Raw genomic sequence first — 15,114 nt, 5'->3', positions numbered from 1 at the left:
GTGCGAGGGCTAGAGATAAAGCCTGGACCAGACAAACATGCTAGGCAGCTTGGGGCCTCCCATGCTCCAACCTCTCTCAGGAGAAAGACGCAACTTTCTAAGATCTTGGCAGGTTCAGAGATCTAGGCTTGGCTACAGGAAAGGGCGAGGCCCCCCGTTTCCTATATAATTTGGCAGCTGCCTCATTCTTTGCTAGTTCAGCACCTTCGGTCAACCAGCTTGTGTTTCAGTCTGGAGAGCAGCTTATTTGCTAAGCTCCGGTTCCGTAGGCCCTGCCAGCCTCAAGCGGCGATTCCTAACCTCCAGCTCTGGACCCGGCCCTTGGACCCGGACCCTGCTTGTTCTTTGTCTGCCCACAACCCCTTGAGCCCCAATGCCCAACTCGCCAGGTATGGAACGGGACGCACAACTTCAAATCCCTACTCTGCCGTGAAATTTGTCGGGTCGCTGCAAGAATAAATCAGAAGAGGAAAGAACAATGTGCATCATCCTAAGATCCTCGGGCGAAGGACAGGATTAAAACGCACCAAGCAAACAAATGCACCGCAACAGGCTTTCTGATCGCACAAGACAGTGTGGATGCTACAGTTTATTGCCTCTTCAGGCAGATTCTAAGAAGGATGCCACAGCCCCTTATGGCTGAACGCCCACAAGCCGCTGAAGAGAAGCAACGCAAACTCACCATCTTCTTCCGGCACAAACTTCTTGTTTGTTCTGGGAACAACTGTCCCGTCCTCGTCGTACTCCTCCTCAGACTCCTCAGCTTCGCTCTCCACAAAGTCGGACATGGCCGCAGCAGTAGAGAAACTGTCCGGAGAAAAGAAAAAGGAGGCTGAAGGGGCATAGGACACAGTCTGCCCCTACTTCCCAGTTGTAGCGCTTGAAGGGACTGAAAGGGACACAAGCAGGATTACAAGAGCATCCAAGCCCGGATAATGGTCTGGAGCAGCGGTGGCCAAGCTGTGGCTCTTTCACACATATTGTGTGGCTCTTGAAGCCCCATCACCCTGTTGGCTGGCTTGAAGAAGGCATTTGTCTCTTTAAATCGCTTCTCCAAGCCAAGCCAGCTGGTGGCTTGGAGAATGTGCTTAAAGTTAAAGTTGCTTTCTTTCCACCTCCTTCTCCAATCTTCCTTCCTTCCTTCCCTCCCCTGATGTTCATGTCTTGTGGCTCTCAAACATCTGATGTTTATTCTATGTGGCTCCTACATTAAGCAAGTTTGGCCACCCCTGGTCTGGAGGAACACAATGCAGCTCTGTTCCATTCTAACCACTAAAGCAAACAGTTAGTGCTACCTGTATAACGTTTTACCAAGTTTTCTCTCACAATTACATTGAGGTAAGACTCCATCATCACCATCACAAACATTAACTCAAGGCTGAACGAGGCAATGCAGCTAGGGAACCTCTAAGACGCTGAGAGGTTAAGTGCAGATGAGACGCACCACACGGCGCTATGGGCAAAACAGCAGCCGATGCTCCTGCCTCTTTTACTCGTGTACTCTGCACTTCACACATGTTTTCATCTTGATCTGAATGGTCCAGTCTAGTCGGATCTCGCCAGGTCTTGGAAGTTTAAGCAGGGTTGCTCTGGCTAGGATTTGGATGGGAGACCACCCAGGAATGCCAGAGTCACTATGCAGAGGCAAGCGATGGCAAACTATTTCTGAATGCCTCTTGCCTCGGAAACCCTCAGGGATCACCACAAGTTGGTAAGGGTTTGACAGCAGTTTCCTGGCCCCTCATTGCCTTGGTTCTTCTTCCAATACCAGCGCATTGAAATCTAAGGTCTTGGTATATCAATGCTCATAGGCTAGATACAGGGGCGCTGAACTCATTTGCTATGAGGCCTGGATCTGACATAAATGAGACCTTGCTGGGCCGGGCCATGTCTGGTTGGGTCAAGCCAGGCCATGTGTGTATCTATTTAAGATAAGGTAGCAGAGATACCTACACCTTTAGGGCCCCTCAGCTGGCTCCCCCCCCCCCCCTGGTATTCCTCCCTGCTTGCAGCCCTTCCAGCCTGCACGTGCAGCCAGCAACTAAGCTGCTCTTTGCCCAACTTGCCTGGTGCGGCTGCTGCTGGCGTCATTGCCAAGTTTGCCTCTCTCTGCCTCTCCCCCGCAGGTTAGTAAAAGGGGCTTTTAAGAAGGTGCCTACAGGCTGCAGCGGGGGCCAGCGGGGTGGGTGCTCAGACTCTGAGACAATTTGTGAGGGGGGGCAAGATTTTGACTGCCTAGGGGCCTCCACAGGGCTTGATCTAGCACTGGTCTTAAAGGTGCTTTCTTTGTATTTCTCCCACTATCAGTAGCTCTGCTGTGTCATTGAGAGAGCCTGGCAAAGCAAGCTATTCCTCCCCCGCTTCCTCGCAAAGGGAAGAGCCTCAGCCAACGGAGAAAATAGAGGTTTTGTTCTGTAGCTCCAGTGCAATTGAGCAAGCCTGGCAAAGCAAGCTGTGATGCAGAAGGAAGCAAGGGAGAGGGAGAAAGAAGCAGATGACAGCCAGTTGCTCGGGGGCCTGATAGGAACCCACCGGGGGCCTGATTCGGCCCCCAAACTGCATGTTTGACACTCCTGGGCTAGAACAAATATCCTATTTTAAATATTTAGGGGTATTGATTCATTCTTCTGGGAGTAGAACTGCCCACCATGATTATGCTGCAACAATTGGCCAGAAAACTGCACAGGGTATTCTTAAATTTGCTTGTAACAAAGGAGGCATGTATGCACCAGCAGCTTTACGGGTTTTTTTAGCAAAAGCATTGCCCCAATTAATGTATGGGACAATACTTGGACCTTCCGCTTCCCACTTTGCTCCTCTAGAAAAAGTCCCATCAAGATTCCTGAGAGCTTCATTCCAGGTTCCAAGTTGTGTGTCCAATGCCAGTTTACGTCTTGAGTCAGGGTTAGTTAAGGTGGAAGCTAGGGTAAGTCTAGCCTCTATTAACTTTTGGTTAAAATTAGTACACAGCCCAAAGGGTTTGACAGCTTTAGTCCTGCAAGACACATAGCCTAAATTCTCAATTCGTGCCTGAAAATACCCGGGGGAAATGCTAACATGTTTTTGTCTAGCCATGACACAAGACAAAGTTTCTGCCCTCTTTGATTCCTTCAGAACCACCACATTTCGAACCTCACACGTTCACCACCCCCTTTCTGGTTTTGGTCTAGCCATGATGTGAGAGAAAGCTTCTGCCCTCTCTGATTCCCACTTCCTTTCTAACCTCGCACTTTCACTACCCACCTTCTCGTCTCCCCAAGCCCTTCAGAGAGCCAGTTTGGTGTAGTGGTTAAGTGTGTGGACTCTTATCTGGGAGAACCGGGTTTGATTCCCCACTCCTCCACTTGCATCTGCTGGAATGGCCTTGGGTCAGCCATAGTTCTGGCAGAGGTTGTCCTTGAAAGGGCAGCTGCTGAGAGAGCCCTCTCAGCCCCACCCACCTCACAGGGTGTCCATTGTGGGAAAAGAAGATAAAGGAGATTGTGAGCTGCTCTAAGACTCTGAAATTCAGAGTGGAGGGCGGGAGATAAAGGAGACTGTGAGCCGCTCTGAGACTCTTGAGTGGAGAGCGGAATATAAATCCAATGTCGTCTTCATCATCATCACCGCACATTTTCAAGCCTAGCCTGGAGAAAGCCCTTCTCATGGGTGGGAGACGAATTCAGCATGTTGCCTCGTCAAATTTTTATTATTCCAAGGGCGGATGCTGGAGAACTTTCGTGGCAGATCCAGAGCTCTGGACTAAAGTTGTGCCGTTCTGATCTCAGCCACAGCCTCTCCCCCGAAGCAGTCTTGATTGCTGAGCAAGAAGCAAACTCAAGAAACAGAGAGCAAGAAGCAAATGCAACTGGACAAGTCTGCATGCCTGTGTGGAAGGCAGAACAGGAAGCTTGTATCTTCTACGAGAAAACTGGGCATGGCTCCCAGGATGCTCAGGATAAAGGCAAATGCATCACTATTTTAAATAAATAAAAGGAACAAAATGCATTGCCAGAGAAGGATGATGAAGCTAAATGAACCACAAAAGAGAGCTGTGGAAGAGTATCCATCAGGATCGACAACAGGCTAAGGGAGAGAGGGGAAAGCGCTGCAAAGACTGACTGCAACGTTATTCAGCTGAGTAATTATAAGCCACTTCTCTGAGGCACAAAGCGGTTAACAAAACCAAAATACACAAACAATATTAAAATCACCACTTTCCTAAGAACAATACCCCCCCACAACAGTTGTTTTGAGGTTTGCCCCAAACTGTAATTTCTTCATTTACAAAACTTATAATCTGCTTTTCTGCCTCATCAGGGCCACCACGGGAGGTAACGGTTCAAAATTATAAATAAAATCAAAAGAAGAGTACACCAATCAAACAATAAAATACGCACTCATAAAACCAAAAATTAAAATGTTGGGCAAGGAGGAGGGAACCACTGAGGGAATGCCAAACAAAAAAGCCTTCACCCACTGGTGGAAGACGACAACGGAAAGGGACAGACAAACCTCTCTGGGGGAGAGAGATCCAGTTTCAGGGCCACAATCAAGAAGAAGAATTGCAGATTTATACCCTGCCCTTCTCTCTGAATCAGAAACTCAGAGCGGCTTACAATCTCCTATATCTTCTGCCCCCACAACAGACACCCTGTGAGGTGGGTGGGGCTGAGAGGGATCTCAAAGCAGCTGCCCTCTGCCAGAGCTAATGGCTAACCCAAGGCCATTCCAGCAGGTGCAAGTGGAGGAATCAAACCCGGTTCTCTCAGATAAGAGTCTGCGCACTTAACCACTACACCAAACTGGCCTATCCTGGGTTGCCACTTGACTAATATCAGAAAGCGGGGGCACCCAAAGCACAACCTCAGAAGATTGGGTAGATTCATAAGACAGTAGGCAGCCCTTTACTTGTGCTGGTCCCTAAGCCATGTAGGGCTTCAAAGGTGAACATCAGCACTCCACGTTGTGCCTAGAAGCATTCTGGGAACCAGTGCTAATTGGCAGAGTGGCATAATAGGGTCCCTAGGATCCTCTCCAGTATACATCCTGGCTAAAGCATTTGAACTTTTCCCTCAAGTTCTACTGGTGGACCTCCTGATGATGCTGGGTTTGGGCCACTGTGTGACATAGAGTGTTGGACTGGATGGGCCATTGGCCTGATCTCACAAGGCTTTGCTGATGTTCGTAATCTGGTGAGAGACAGTTTGGTGTAGCGGTTAAGTGCGTGGACTCCTATCTGGGAGAACCAGGTTTGATTCCCCACTCCTCCACTTGCAGCTGCTGGAATGGCCTCGGGTCAGCCATAGCTCTCACAGGAGTTGTCCTTGAAAGGGCAGCTGCTGTGAGAGCCCTTTCAGCCCCACCGACCTCACAGGGTGTCTGCTGTGGAGGGAGAAGATATAGGAGATTGTAAGCCACTCTGAGTCTCTGATTCAGAAGGATGGAAGGCTGAGTCAACCTGGAGCCGGCTACCTGAACCAGCTTCTGCTGGAATCAAACTCAGGTTGTGAGCAGAGGGCTCCGACTGCAGTGCTGCAGCTTTACCACTCTGTGCCATGGGGCTCTTTCAGAGAGAAAAGCGGGGTATAAATCTACAATTCTTCTTCTTCTTAACCTTCCAAAAACTTATCAATGGCTACCATACCTTGAGCACATTGCAGTAATCCGCTCTAGATGTAACCAGGGCATGCACCACAGTGGCCAGATCTCTTCTGCTGAGGAAAGGCTGTAGGCGGCCAACCAGTCAAAGCACACAGAGGGTGTTCCTGGCCACAGTAGCTACCTGCTTACCCAACAATAGGCCTTGGTCCAAGAGCACCCCTGAACTATGGATCTCTTCTTTCAAGAAAAGAAGAAGACGACTGTAAATTTATACCCCACCCTTCTCTATGAATCAGAGTCTCATTGTGGCTTACAATCTCCTTTACCTTCTTCCCCCACAACAGACACCCTGTGAGGTGGGTGGGGCTGAGAGAGCTTTCCCAGAAGCTGCCCTTTCAAGGACAACTCTTGGGGGAGCTATGGCTGACTCAAGGCCATTCCAGCAGCTACAAGTAGAAGAGTGGGGAATCAAACCCGGTTCTCCCAGATAAGAGTCTGCACACTTAACCACTACACCAAACTGGCTCTCCTACACCAAACTGGAGTGAAACCCAATCCAAGACCCAAGTCAGACTTTCTGCTCACTGCCTTTTAAGTTCATCATAACATTTGTGTCAGTACTTGATCTGAAGGTTTTCAAAGCATTCACATGTTATCCCAGTAATTACTGTGTCAGGTATCTGAGCATTACTCTTCTTACTCATCCATGGGCCATGGAAGAGAAGGGATTTGAATTAGAGACTTGTTTAGACTACTGCCACCTCTTCAAATACGAAGTACTTGCAGAACACGTCAGAATTTTGCATACATTATTTTCAGAACAGACCAGTATTACCCTGTCTGGCATATAGGTGGGGAGGAACACAAAGCAGCACTAGGGAGGTGATAGACTGGGTAAGATTTGAACTGGATACTTCCTGGTTCAGCTCAGTTTTCAAATCTTCATGTACCATAGCCCACTTCGTGAGATGAACTAGGATCCAAAATAGTCATGCCTTTCACCCCAGTCCCCAAGCCAAAAAACAAGCAAATCTTGGTGTAATTTACTGACTAAAGAAAAAAAAATCTTTTTTAAAAAAAAAAGATGTATGAACCCAAATTCTACATACGACACAGTCATTCAAGAAGAGAAGGGATTCACACCAGTCTCATCAGATACAGTGAACTAATACAGAAGTGAATTTCGGTTCCCCATACGAACCCCAGAGAGCACTGAGGTCAGTCGGGAAAAATCTAATGACCATCCCCGGGCCGAAGGAGATAAAATATCAGAGCACCAGAGCACGGGCATTCTCGATTGCGGCTCCTACTCTGTGGAACCGACTCCCCGAGGAGGTGCGGGCCCTGCGGAACCTTGAGCAGTTCCGCAGGGCCTGCAAGACCGTCCTTTTCAAATTTGCACACCCGGACTGTTAGGAAGATCAGAAATTAAGGAGCCGCCAACGCGGTTGAAGAACTATACCGCAGAATAACTGTATTTATTGAACTGGTTTTTAATGTTATTAAGTTTATTGTTGATGTTTTATATTGTTAAACTTAAAGGTTTTATTATTATTATTGTATGTTTTTATAAAATGTTGTTAGCCGCCCTGAGCCTGCTGAGGTGGGGAGGGCGGGATAGAAATAAAATTTATTATTATTATTATTTTATGCCTGCAGTGGAGTTTCCAGGCATCTTGCATTTCACTCCCAAAGATTCCACCAAAGTATTACTTGCCCACAATTCTCGCAGGCTTAATCCTCATGTGGGCTGCTCTTAATCCTTCTCCATACTTAATAATGTGCTCTCATAGCCCATGCCATTGCTTTTTATTTCTTTATAACAATTCCAGTCATGTTTCTGTTTTCTTTTTCCTTACAAGTTACATGCTCTGACTGTCAATTATTTTTTTTGGGGGGGGGGGGGGGAACATTATTAAAAGTAATGTCTTGTTCCTTATGCCAGAGACAATGGCTTTTATTCACATAAACACCTAATCCAGGGTGGCCAAACTTGCTTAACGTAAGAGCCACATCGAATAAATGTCAGATGTTTGAGAGCCGCGAGACACGAATGTCAGATGCTTGAGAGCCGCAAGACAAGAAGGAAGGCAGATAGATGAAGGGAGGGAGATGAGAAAGAGAGGTGGAAAGAAAGCAACTACAACATTAAATGCATCCACCAAGCCATCAACTGGCTTGGTGAAGTGATTTAAAGAGAGAACTATCTTCTCCAAGCTGGCTGACGGGGTGATGAGGGCTTCGAGAGCCACACAATATGTGTGAAAGAGCCACGTGTGGCTCCCAAGTTTGGCCACCCCTGACCTAATCCAAGACACCTCCTTGATGGGAAACCAGCAATAAGCATGTAACACAAAAGGCACAGAACATAAAGCTGCCTTGAAATTGCCACAAGCCTGATCTTCCACAACCTGGCACCCTCTACTCTATGCAGAGCTCCTAGGAGCCTTGCTTGGAGAAGGGTGGAGCAGATCTATGCCGCATGAGGCGTTTTCAGACATCGGCACAGCTGGAGAAATTGTAAAGCAACTTTCGATTTGAAAATAGAGCTGCAGTGTCAGAGTAAGATTGGCTCAGCCTCCCCCTATACTCCTGCTGCTTTTTCCAGACAGGAAAACCTTGGTCCAATTCCAAAGATTTTCTAATCACAAGCCCAGACATACACTTCTATGCGCAGGCTGAAGTCCATAATGTAAAACCCACAGGCTTCATGCAGCCACTGGGGAGTCAGCATTGTGACTCACCCCCAAAGCTTCCTACTGCATCCCAGAAAGAACACAACAAGCACTTTGCAGGGAGGGATCAAAATACCAATTCCCAACTGGGGTTGCTGTTCTGACTCTCTCTGCCCCACCAAGCAAGGTTTCCCCCCCCCCACCCCCTGCATAAGGACAGAAATGCAGTCAAATAACAAAGAGGGAGAAGAAGTTCAGAAAGCCAACACCCATCCCCCTGCCCAGCAAGCCTCAGATCTCTCTTTTTATCAGCAAACTGATGCAAAATGCCTGCTGGGTATGGAAGAGATTAGAACAGTGTCTCTTATCTCATGCGCCAATCCTCTCCCCTCTCTAGATCTTGATAAGCTGTTTCAGGCTGGCTCTCTCTCTCTCTGCTGGGGGTTATGTTTTAAAATGCTACTTTGTGCAAACAGAAACCTAGAACAGCATAAAAAACGGGGACAGGAATCTTTCTCCCAATTATTTTGGCTTTGTATCCAAAAGCGGCACATTCTACCCGGTCATCTCTGTATCCTAGAACTTCCACACGCTTGAACCAGAAGCTCTGTCAGCAAGGGGATGTAAATCTAAGACACACCACTCTAACCTCGGCTTAATCTACCCCGCCGGACAGCCTGAAACGCGAAATGCGTCAGGCCCGCCCCGCAGTCGGTGCAGTAAAGCCTTCAAAAGAGAACAGGCCAGGGGCATCCATTCTCACTGAAAGCGATCTCGCCCCGTCCTGGCTAGCGATGGGCTGAACACTAACCGCCCGCACCAGGAGCAGCTGAAACACCATCCTGAAGACATAAACAGATGGGGGTGGAAGATGCGAGTGCCCGAGCAACAAACCCTTGCTCGGGACCAGGGTTCCCCCTAAACTGAGTTAGCATGAGCCAGCTCACAGATTTTTAGCCTCCAGCTCACACATTTTTTTGCCTTAGCCCAGGAAGGATGACCCCAGAGCGCAGTAATTCATGCAGCAGCTCACACTTTTAATGCCAGCAGCTCACCAAGTAGAATTTTTGCTCACAAGACTCTGCAGCTTAGAGGGAACATTGCTCGGGACCCCGATCCCCCGCAGACGAAGAGAGGCCTGCGGAAGGAGGAGGCTGGGTTCCTTCCTTTGTGGGGAAGGAGAAGCGGACGGGTGGGGAAAGCCATCGTTCTTCCAAGCCCACCCCCCATGGGCTGTGTGGGCCTCCCCTCCCCGTTTAGGCCTCACCAACCTTGACTCGCAAAGCTGCAGTTATGACGCCCCCGGGCTGCTGCTGCTTCTTCCCTCCCCGGGTGGAAGTTGGGCCTCCTGACGGGAAGAGGGAGGCGGCTTCTTAGGCCTCAAGCCCGGTTTGGCTTCCGAAGGGTCAGGGAGGGAAGCCCAGCTCGTTCCGGGGCCGGAGCGCTCGCCCCAGCCTCTTTCTTTACAACCGCCGTCCCGGCCTCTCGGAAGGAAAATGGAGGCCTCGCTCACTCAGGCAGTCGTTGCGGCGCGGCCCCCGGCGGGGGTGGGGAGCAGAAAAGCGTCGGAGGACCCGTTGGACAGAACGGTGCTACTCGGCTTCCGGTGGAGCTGGATGTTGTCACCTAAACTTCCGCGTTAGTTCGGAAAAGAACGGCCCCGCGTTGAAGTCGCTTCAGAAGACAGTTCGAACTTCCGGTTCTAAAGCACCGCTCTAGCCGAAGCATCTATGGCTCGAAAACCCCGGATGCGGCCTGCGTACGGCAAGGCTAACCCAACTAGTGCCACATAATCTGTGTATCATAGAGGTAGAAATCGCCGCGGAGAGAGGCTAAGAAAAAAGCCTTCCGGCGGAAGACCCTATCGCTGGAAATTCCGGAAGTGAAGGGAATGTCGTTACCCCGCCTCCATTTGCGGCGGACAGAGTCCCTTTCTTCCCCCTCATTTATCCGCCACCAAAATGGCGGCTTTTAACCGGAGGTCTCAATCCTTTTTTGGCACTCCAGTAAAGGAGGGCTCTTCCGGTTTGCCCCCCAGGACGAAGTAGCCCATCTCGTAGACTTCCGGCTCCGCCCCCCCCCGCTCCTGTGGGAAAATGGCGGCTTGGAGTCCTTGCTGCCTCTTGGCGGCGCTGCTTCTCCTCGGGTCGGGCGGCGCGATGGGCGGCTTGGTGACGTGCGGCTCGGTGGTAAAATTGCTGAATGCACGCCACGGAGTCCGGCTTCATTCGCACGACGTGCGCTACGGGTCCGGTAGGCGCCCACGGAGGGATGGGAGAGATGAGCGGGGGCGCTCTGCACATGCTTGGAGGACCCAGAAACTGCTCTTTGACTGCCGGGAAGACACGCTCGGCAAAAGTGGCTGACTCACCTGCTTCTCCGTCTTCTGTCTTTGACTGGGACGGCAATATCATATATTAATTTTAATGGGTTGAAATTAAATCAAAAGAGTTTCCAGCATTAGGAAGAACTTCCTGACAATTAGAGCGGTTCCTCAGTGGAACAGGCTTCCTCGGGAAGTGGTGGGCTCTCCTTCCTTGGAAGTTTTTCAACAGTGGCTAGATGACCACCTGACAGCGATGAAGATCCTGTGAATTTAGGGGGAGGTATTTGTGAGTTTTCTGTATTGGGGAAGGGGTTGGACTAGATGACCCTGGAGGTCCCTTCCAATTCTATGATTTTTTTTGGAGTGCTGTCAGAGGATATTGGGGAACTGAATACGAAAGCTGCTGTGAGTGTACAGCATTGCCTTGTGGCTGTTCAGTAGCCTACTCCCCCTTCGATTGGTATGTGTGCCCAGGCACACATGCACAAACATGGGGTTGACCCTAGATTCTATGGCACCCTCCCCCCCCCTGCACTGATAACATCAAGTCACATGGGGCACCCAATTAAGCACGCGCAGAAGGCTGGCACCCTAGGCGGTCATCTAGTTTGCCTAGTGGCAGGTCTGGCCCTGCGCAGATATCCTGCACAAACTTCTAACCCATGATTGTTAGTGGTTCCTTTCCCCTGCTTCTTTTTCTAAGCCCGTTTTCCTGCCTACCTTCTTTTTTTAATCTATCTTATAGTTACGTTGAAGCTTACATGTATTTTTAAACTTTGAAAAATGCATGCTGTACTTTCAGCATACTTCCAGCATAAGCCTCTCCGCTCCTGAACTCTTCAGGCATAGTAGAAAGATTCTGTGCAGTAGGCCAAAACTAACTTCTGTTTCCTGTTCTGGCACAGGCAGCGGGCAGCAGTCAGTGACGGGGATCGTGGCCATGGATGACAGTAACAGCTACTGGCGTGTTCGGGGCAAGACCTCCACTGTGTGTGAAAGGGGCACCCCTGTAAAGTGCGGACAGGCAATTAGGCTGACCCACATCAACACAGGCCGTAATTTGCACAGCCATCACTTCACGTCGCCCCTCTCAAGAAACCAGGTGAGGCTGAATGGACTGAAGTCTAGGCCTAACCTGGAGTCTCATTAGATCACTAATCCAGGGTTGTCCAACATGCAGCCCAGGGGCCGAATCAGACCCTCAGAGGACTCCTATCAGGCCCCCGAGCAACTGTCTCTTGTCTGCTTCCTTCTCCCTCTCTCTTGTTTCCTTCTGCGTCTCAGCTTGCTTTACAAGACTTGCTCAGTTGCACAGGAGCTGCAGAGCAAAACCTTGATTTTCTACATTGGTTGAGGCTCCTTCTCCCCGTCTCCTGGGGAGGGAGGGAAAGAGCCAGAGCTTCCTTTGCCCAGTTACCTGGATCCCATGGCAGAAGTACAAAGAAAGCACCTTTAAGACCAACAAGTGCTAATGTTTTATTTTTGTTTTTTTTTAAATATTTAGTTGTGTTTGTGTCCTTTAAAAAGTTTATATCTCTTAAACATGTACACATATGGCCCGGCCCAACAAGGCCCAGCCCGGCCCTACAAAGTCTCATTTATGTCAGATCCAGTCCTCATAACAAATGAGTTCGACACCCCAGCACTAGTCCATCTGGATAGGTTTTCCCTTATTTCCATCCCAGTAACTGTTGTTTTTGCAAGGGAAAGTGTTGCTTTTTTATTAACGAGCAGTAGATCCACGACAGATCCCAAGATAGCTGCATGCAATTCGTGATTAATTTGTGGAACTCACTGCCACAGGATATAGTGATATTTGCTAGCTTAGATGACTTTAACGGTGAATTAGTCAAATCCATGGAGGAAGAAAGGTTTCTCAGTGGCTGTTAGCCGTGATGGCTAAAAGGAACCTCCATAAATTAGAGATAATCTACCCATGAAAACCAGTTGCTAGGAGGCTGAGAACAGGAGGATGCTTTGGCCTATGTGTCTCTGCTTGTGGACCTTCCATGTCACTTGATTGATTGATTGATTGATTGGCCTTATGGGTGTGATCTGGCTGGGCTGGGTTTTTTTTTTCACCCTTTCTATTCCGTTCTCTCTTCCAGGAGGTCAGTGCCTTCGGGGAAGATGGTGAAGGAGACTTCCTGGATGACTGGATTGTGCTGTGCAATGGCCCCTACTGGGATCAGGCCAGCGAAGTGCAGTTCCAGCACTCCTCCACAGACGTGCTTCTTTCAGTGACTGGCGAGCAGTATGGGCGGCCGATCCACGGCCAGCGAGAGGTGCACGGGATGGCTTACGCTAGCCGGGACAGCTACTGGAAGGCAATGGAAGGGATTTTTGTGAGGCCCGCAGAACTGCTGAAGATGGAACTGCACCACACAGAGCTCTGAGAGCAAAAGGAGTTCTCTGGCTCCCCGGGCTGGACTTTACCCAGGATGCAGGAGTGCCTTGGCACGCACTTTCCTCTGCAAGTTCCCACAGAAGCACCAGGATGATAACCTGCCGTGGAAGGGAGGATTTCTGTCACTGCATAATGATATTCCCCTTTGTCCTTGTCCTCCTTCTCTGCACACCTTCTGTTGCTGACATTCAAGCACACATGTGTATAGTTTGGTGAGAGCCAGTTTGGCGTAGTGGTTAAGTGCATGGACTCTTACCTTGGTGAGCCAGGTTTGATTCCCTGCTATATGCACCTGCTAATGTGACTTTGGGTCAGCCACAGGTTCTCTCAAGGCTATTCTGCTCAAGAGCAGTTCTAGGAGAGCTCTCTCAGCCCCACCTACCTCACAGGGTGTCTGTTAAGGGGAAGGAAAGGAGATTGTAAGCTGCTCTGAGACTCCTTTGGCTAGTGAAGGAAAAGGAAAGGTCCCCTGTGCAAGCACCAGTCGTTTCCGAATCTGGGGTGACGTTGCTTTCACAACGTTTTCACGGCAGACTTTTTACGGGGTGGTTTGCCATTGCTTTCCCCGGTCTTTTACACTTTCCCAGCAGCAAGCTGGGGACTCACTTTACTGACCTCGGAAGGATGGAAGGCCAAGTCATCCTGGCAAGGTATAAATCTCTTCTCCTAGATATCAGCATTTCCTTGAGATTGGAAACAAAGATCCTACTGCAGATTTTTAAAAAAGCTCTTAAGTTTGGTGTAGTGGTTAAGTATGCAGACTCTTATCTGGGAGAACCGGGTTTGATTCCCCACTCCTCCACTCACAGCTGCTGGAATGGCCTTGGGTCAGCCATAGCTCTGGCAGAGGTTGTCCTTGAAAGGGCAGCTGCTGTGAGAGTCCTCTCAGCCCCACCCACCTCGCAGGGTGCCTTTTGTCGGGGAGGAAGATAAAGGAGATTGTGAGCTGCTCTGAGTCTCTGATTCAGAGAGAAGGGCAGGGTATAAATCTGCAGTTCTTCTTAATTAGGGCTTCAACTGCCTTGCTGTTAACAGCATCTTTGATTTCTTCTGTCAGCCTTGGAAGAAACGCCTGAGTGATCTCTGCCAAGTTCGGTGACTGACCGTACAGGAATCCTGGTCATGCTTCATAATCTGAAAAAGCCGACAAAGCTTCTTTGTCAGCTGTGCCCTGTGACCTGGAAGTTCTTTCCTTGTACATCAGAGTTACTTAGGTTTTTATTTCTTGGTGATGCTGAGGCAAAAGCTTTCAGCTGTGGGGCTTGGCACGCACACACTACCTGCTTTGAACTGGGCCACCGTCCATGGAAAGCGACTGTGTGACATGTCTAACCCAAGCCCACCTTGGTACACAGTTCCCCAAGCGACAACTTGGTTTAAAGGATGGTGGCATGCAAGTCCCAAAGGAGAATGCTTTCGCTTCAGTCCGCCATGGCCTTTAAATCAAGCCTGATAGGTATTGAAAAGGCTGCACAGGAATTATTATGGAATCCCTTCCCCAGCTATGAGTGTGCTATGTTTTTGGCATTTGCTAAAAAGGGGTATGTTTATCCAAGCTTTCTGCTGATTAAAAAAAAAATTATTGCAACACATGATTGTTTTATTTCGATACTTTTCATTCTGTTGTTGTTTTTTCACTTGCCTGTAAGCCACCTCAAGTGCTTTTCAAGGAGATAGTGGGTAGAAATGACTAAAAATGCATAGGTAAAGGAAAGAGTCACACCTGAGCTGTAGCAAACAGACATTCTGATGCCAGACCCCAAAAATGTTGCACTGTGATCTGAACATAACAAGAGCCTTGCTGGATCAGACCAGTAGTCCATCTAGCCCAATGTACCCTTTCATGCAGCGGCCAACCATTTCTCCTGAAGTGCCAGACAAACAGGATGTAGAGGCCTAGGCCTTTCTCCGATGTTGCCTCTTAGCACGGCTTTTCAAAAATCTAGTGTTCCTGAATATGGAGGTTTCCTTCAGTCACCATGGATAGTAGCCACTGATGTACCTCTCCATGAATTCATCAAAAAAAAAAAAGCCCACCACCCTTAGAAGCTGTCTGTTCACCGACATCACTACATTCGGCTCCCCCCTCTGTATTGTGCTTTTAGAGATGGAAAACCTTGAAG

General features: G+C 49.1%; 2 protein-coding genes across 2 annotated transcripts in view; one reads left to right on the top strand and one right to left on the bottom strand.

Annotated features, from left to right (window-relative positions):
* SUPT6H (SPT6 homolog, histone chaperone and transcription elongation factor) overlaps positions 1-10,039 on the bottom strand; it is a 58,500-nt gene extending 48,461 nt beyond the window's left edge. Inside the window, exons 1-2 of the mRNA XM_060258828.1 lie at positions 9,530-10,039; positions 683-807 (exon numbers count right to left, since the gene is read on the bottom strand). Of these exons, the coding sequence (XP_060114811.1) occupies positions 683-788 (106 nt within the window). The 5' untranslated portion in view covers positions 789-807; positions 9,530-10,039. The remainder of the gene's footprint in view (positions 1-682; positions 808-9,529) is intronic.
* Positions 10,040-10,337: 298 nt separating this feature from the next.
* On the top strand, positions 10,338-14,579 carry SDF2 (stromal cell derived factor 2). The gene is made up of 3 exons (XM_060258940.1): positions 10,338-10,511; positions 11,490-11,686; positions 12,693-14,579. Exons 1-3 carry the CDS (start codon positions 10,355-10,357, stop codon positions 12,978-12,980), a joined length of 642 nt encoding a protein of 213 aa, XP_060114923.1. The 5' UTR covers positions 10,338-10,354; the 3' UTR covers positions 12,981-14,579.
* Positions 14,580-15,114: the final 535 nt, after the last annotated feature.

The sequence above is a fragment of the Heteronotia binoei genome, chromosome 18 (assembly GCF_032191835.1).
Source record: "Heteronotia binoei isolate CCM8104 ecotype False Entrance Well chromosome 18, APGP_CSIRO_Hbin_v1, whole genome shotgun sequence".
In the NCBI taxonomy this organism is placed as follows: Eukaryota; Metazoa; Chordata; class Lepidosauria; order Squamata; family Gekkonidae; genus Heteronotia; species Heteronotia binoei.
Note: the sequence above shows the minus strand (reverse complement) of the source record. Positions and strands in the feature narration are given on the sequence as shown.

What these genes read in the sequence shown, in the direction of transcription:
- SDF2 (XM_060258940.1), top strand. Translation starts at nt 10,355, where the DNA reads ATGGCGGCTTGGAGTCCTTGCTGCCTCTTGGCGGCGCTGCTTCTCCTC. An exon ending in CGACGTGCGCTACGGGTCCG is followed by an intron (nt 10,512 to 11,489) that starts GTAGGCGCCCAC and finishes GTTCTGGCACAG; the next exon opens with GCAGCGGGCAGCAGTCAGTG. An exon ending in CGCCCCTCTCAAGAAACCAG is followed by an intron (nt 11,687 to 12,692) that starts GTGAGGCTGAAT and finishes TCTCTCTTCCAG; the next exon opens with GAGGTCAGTGCCTTCGGGGA.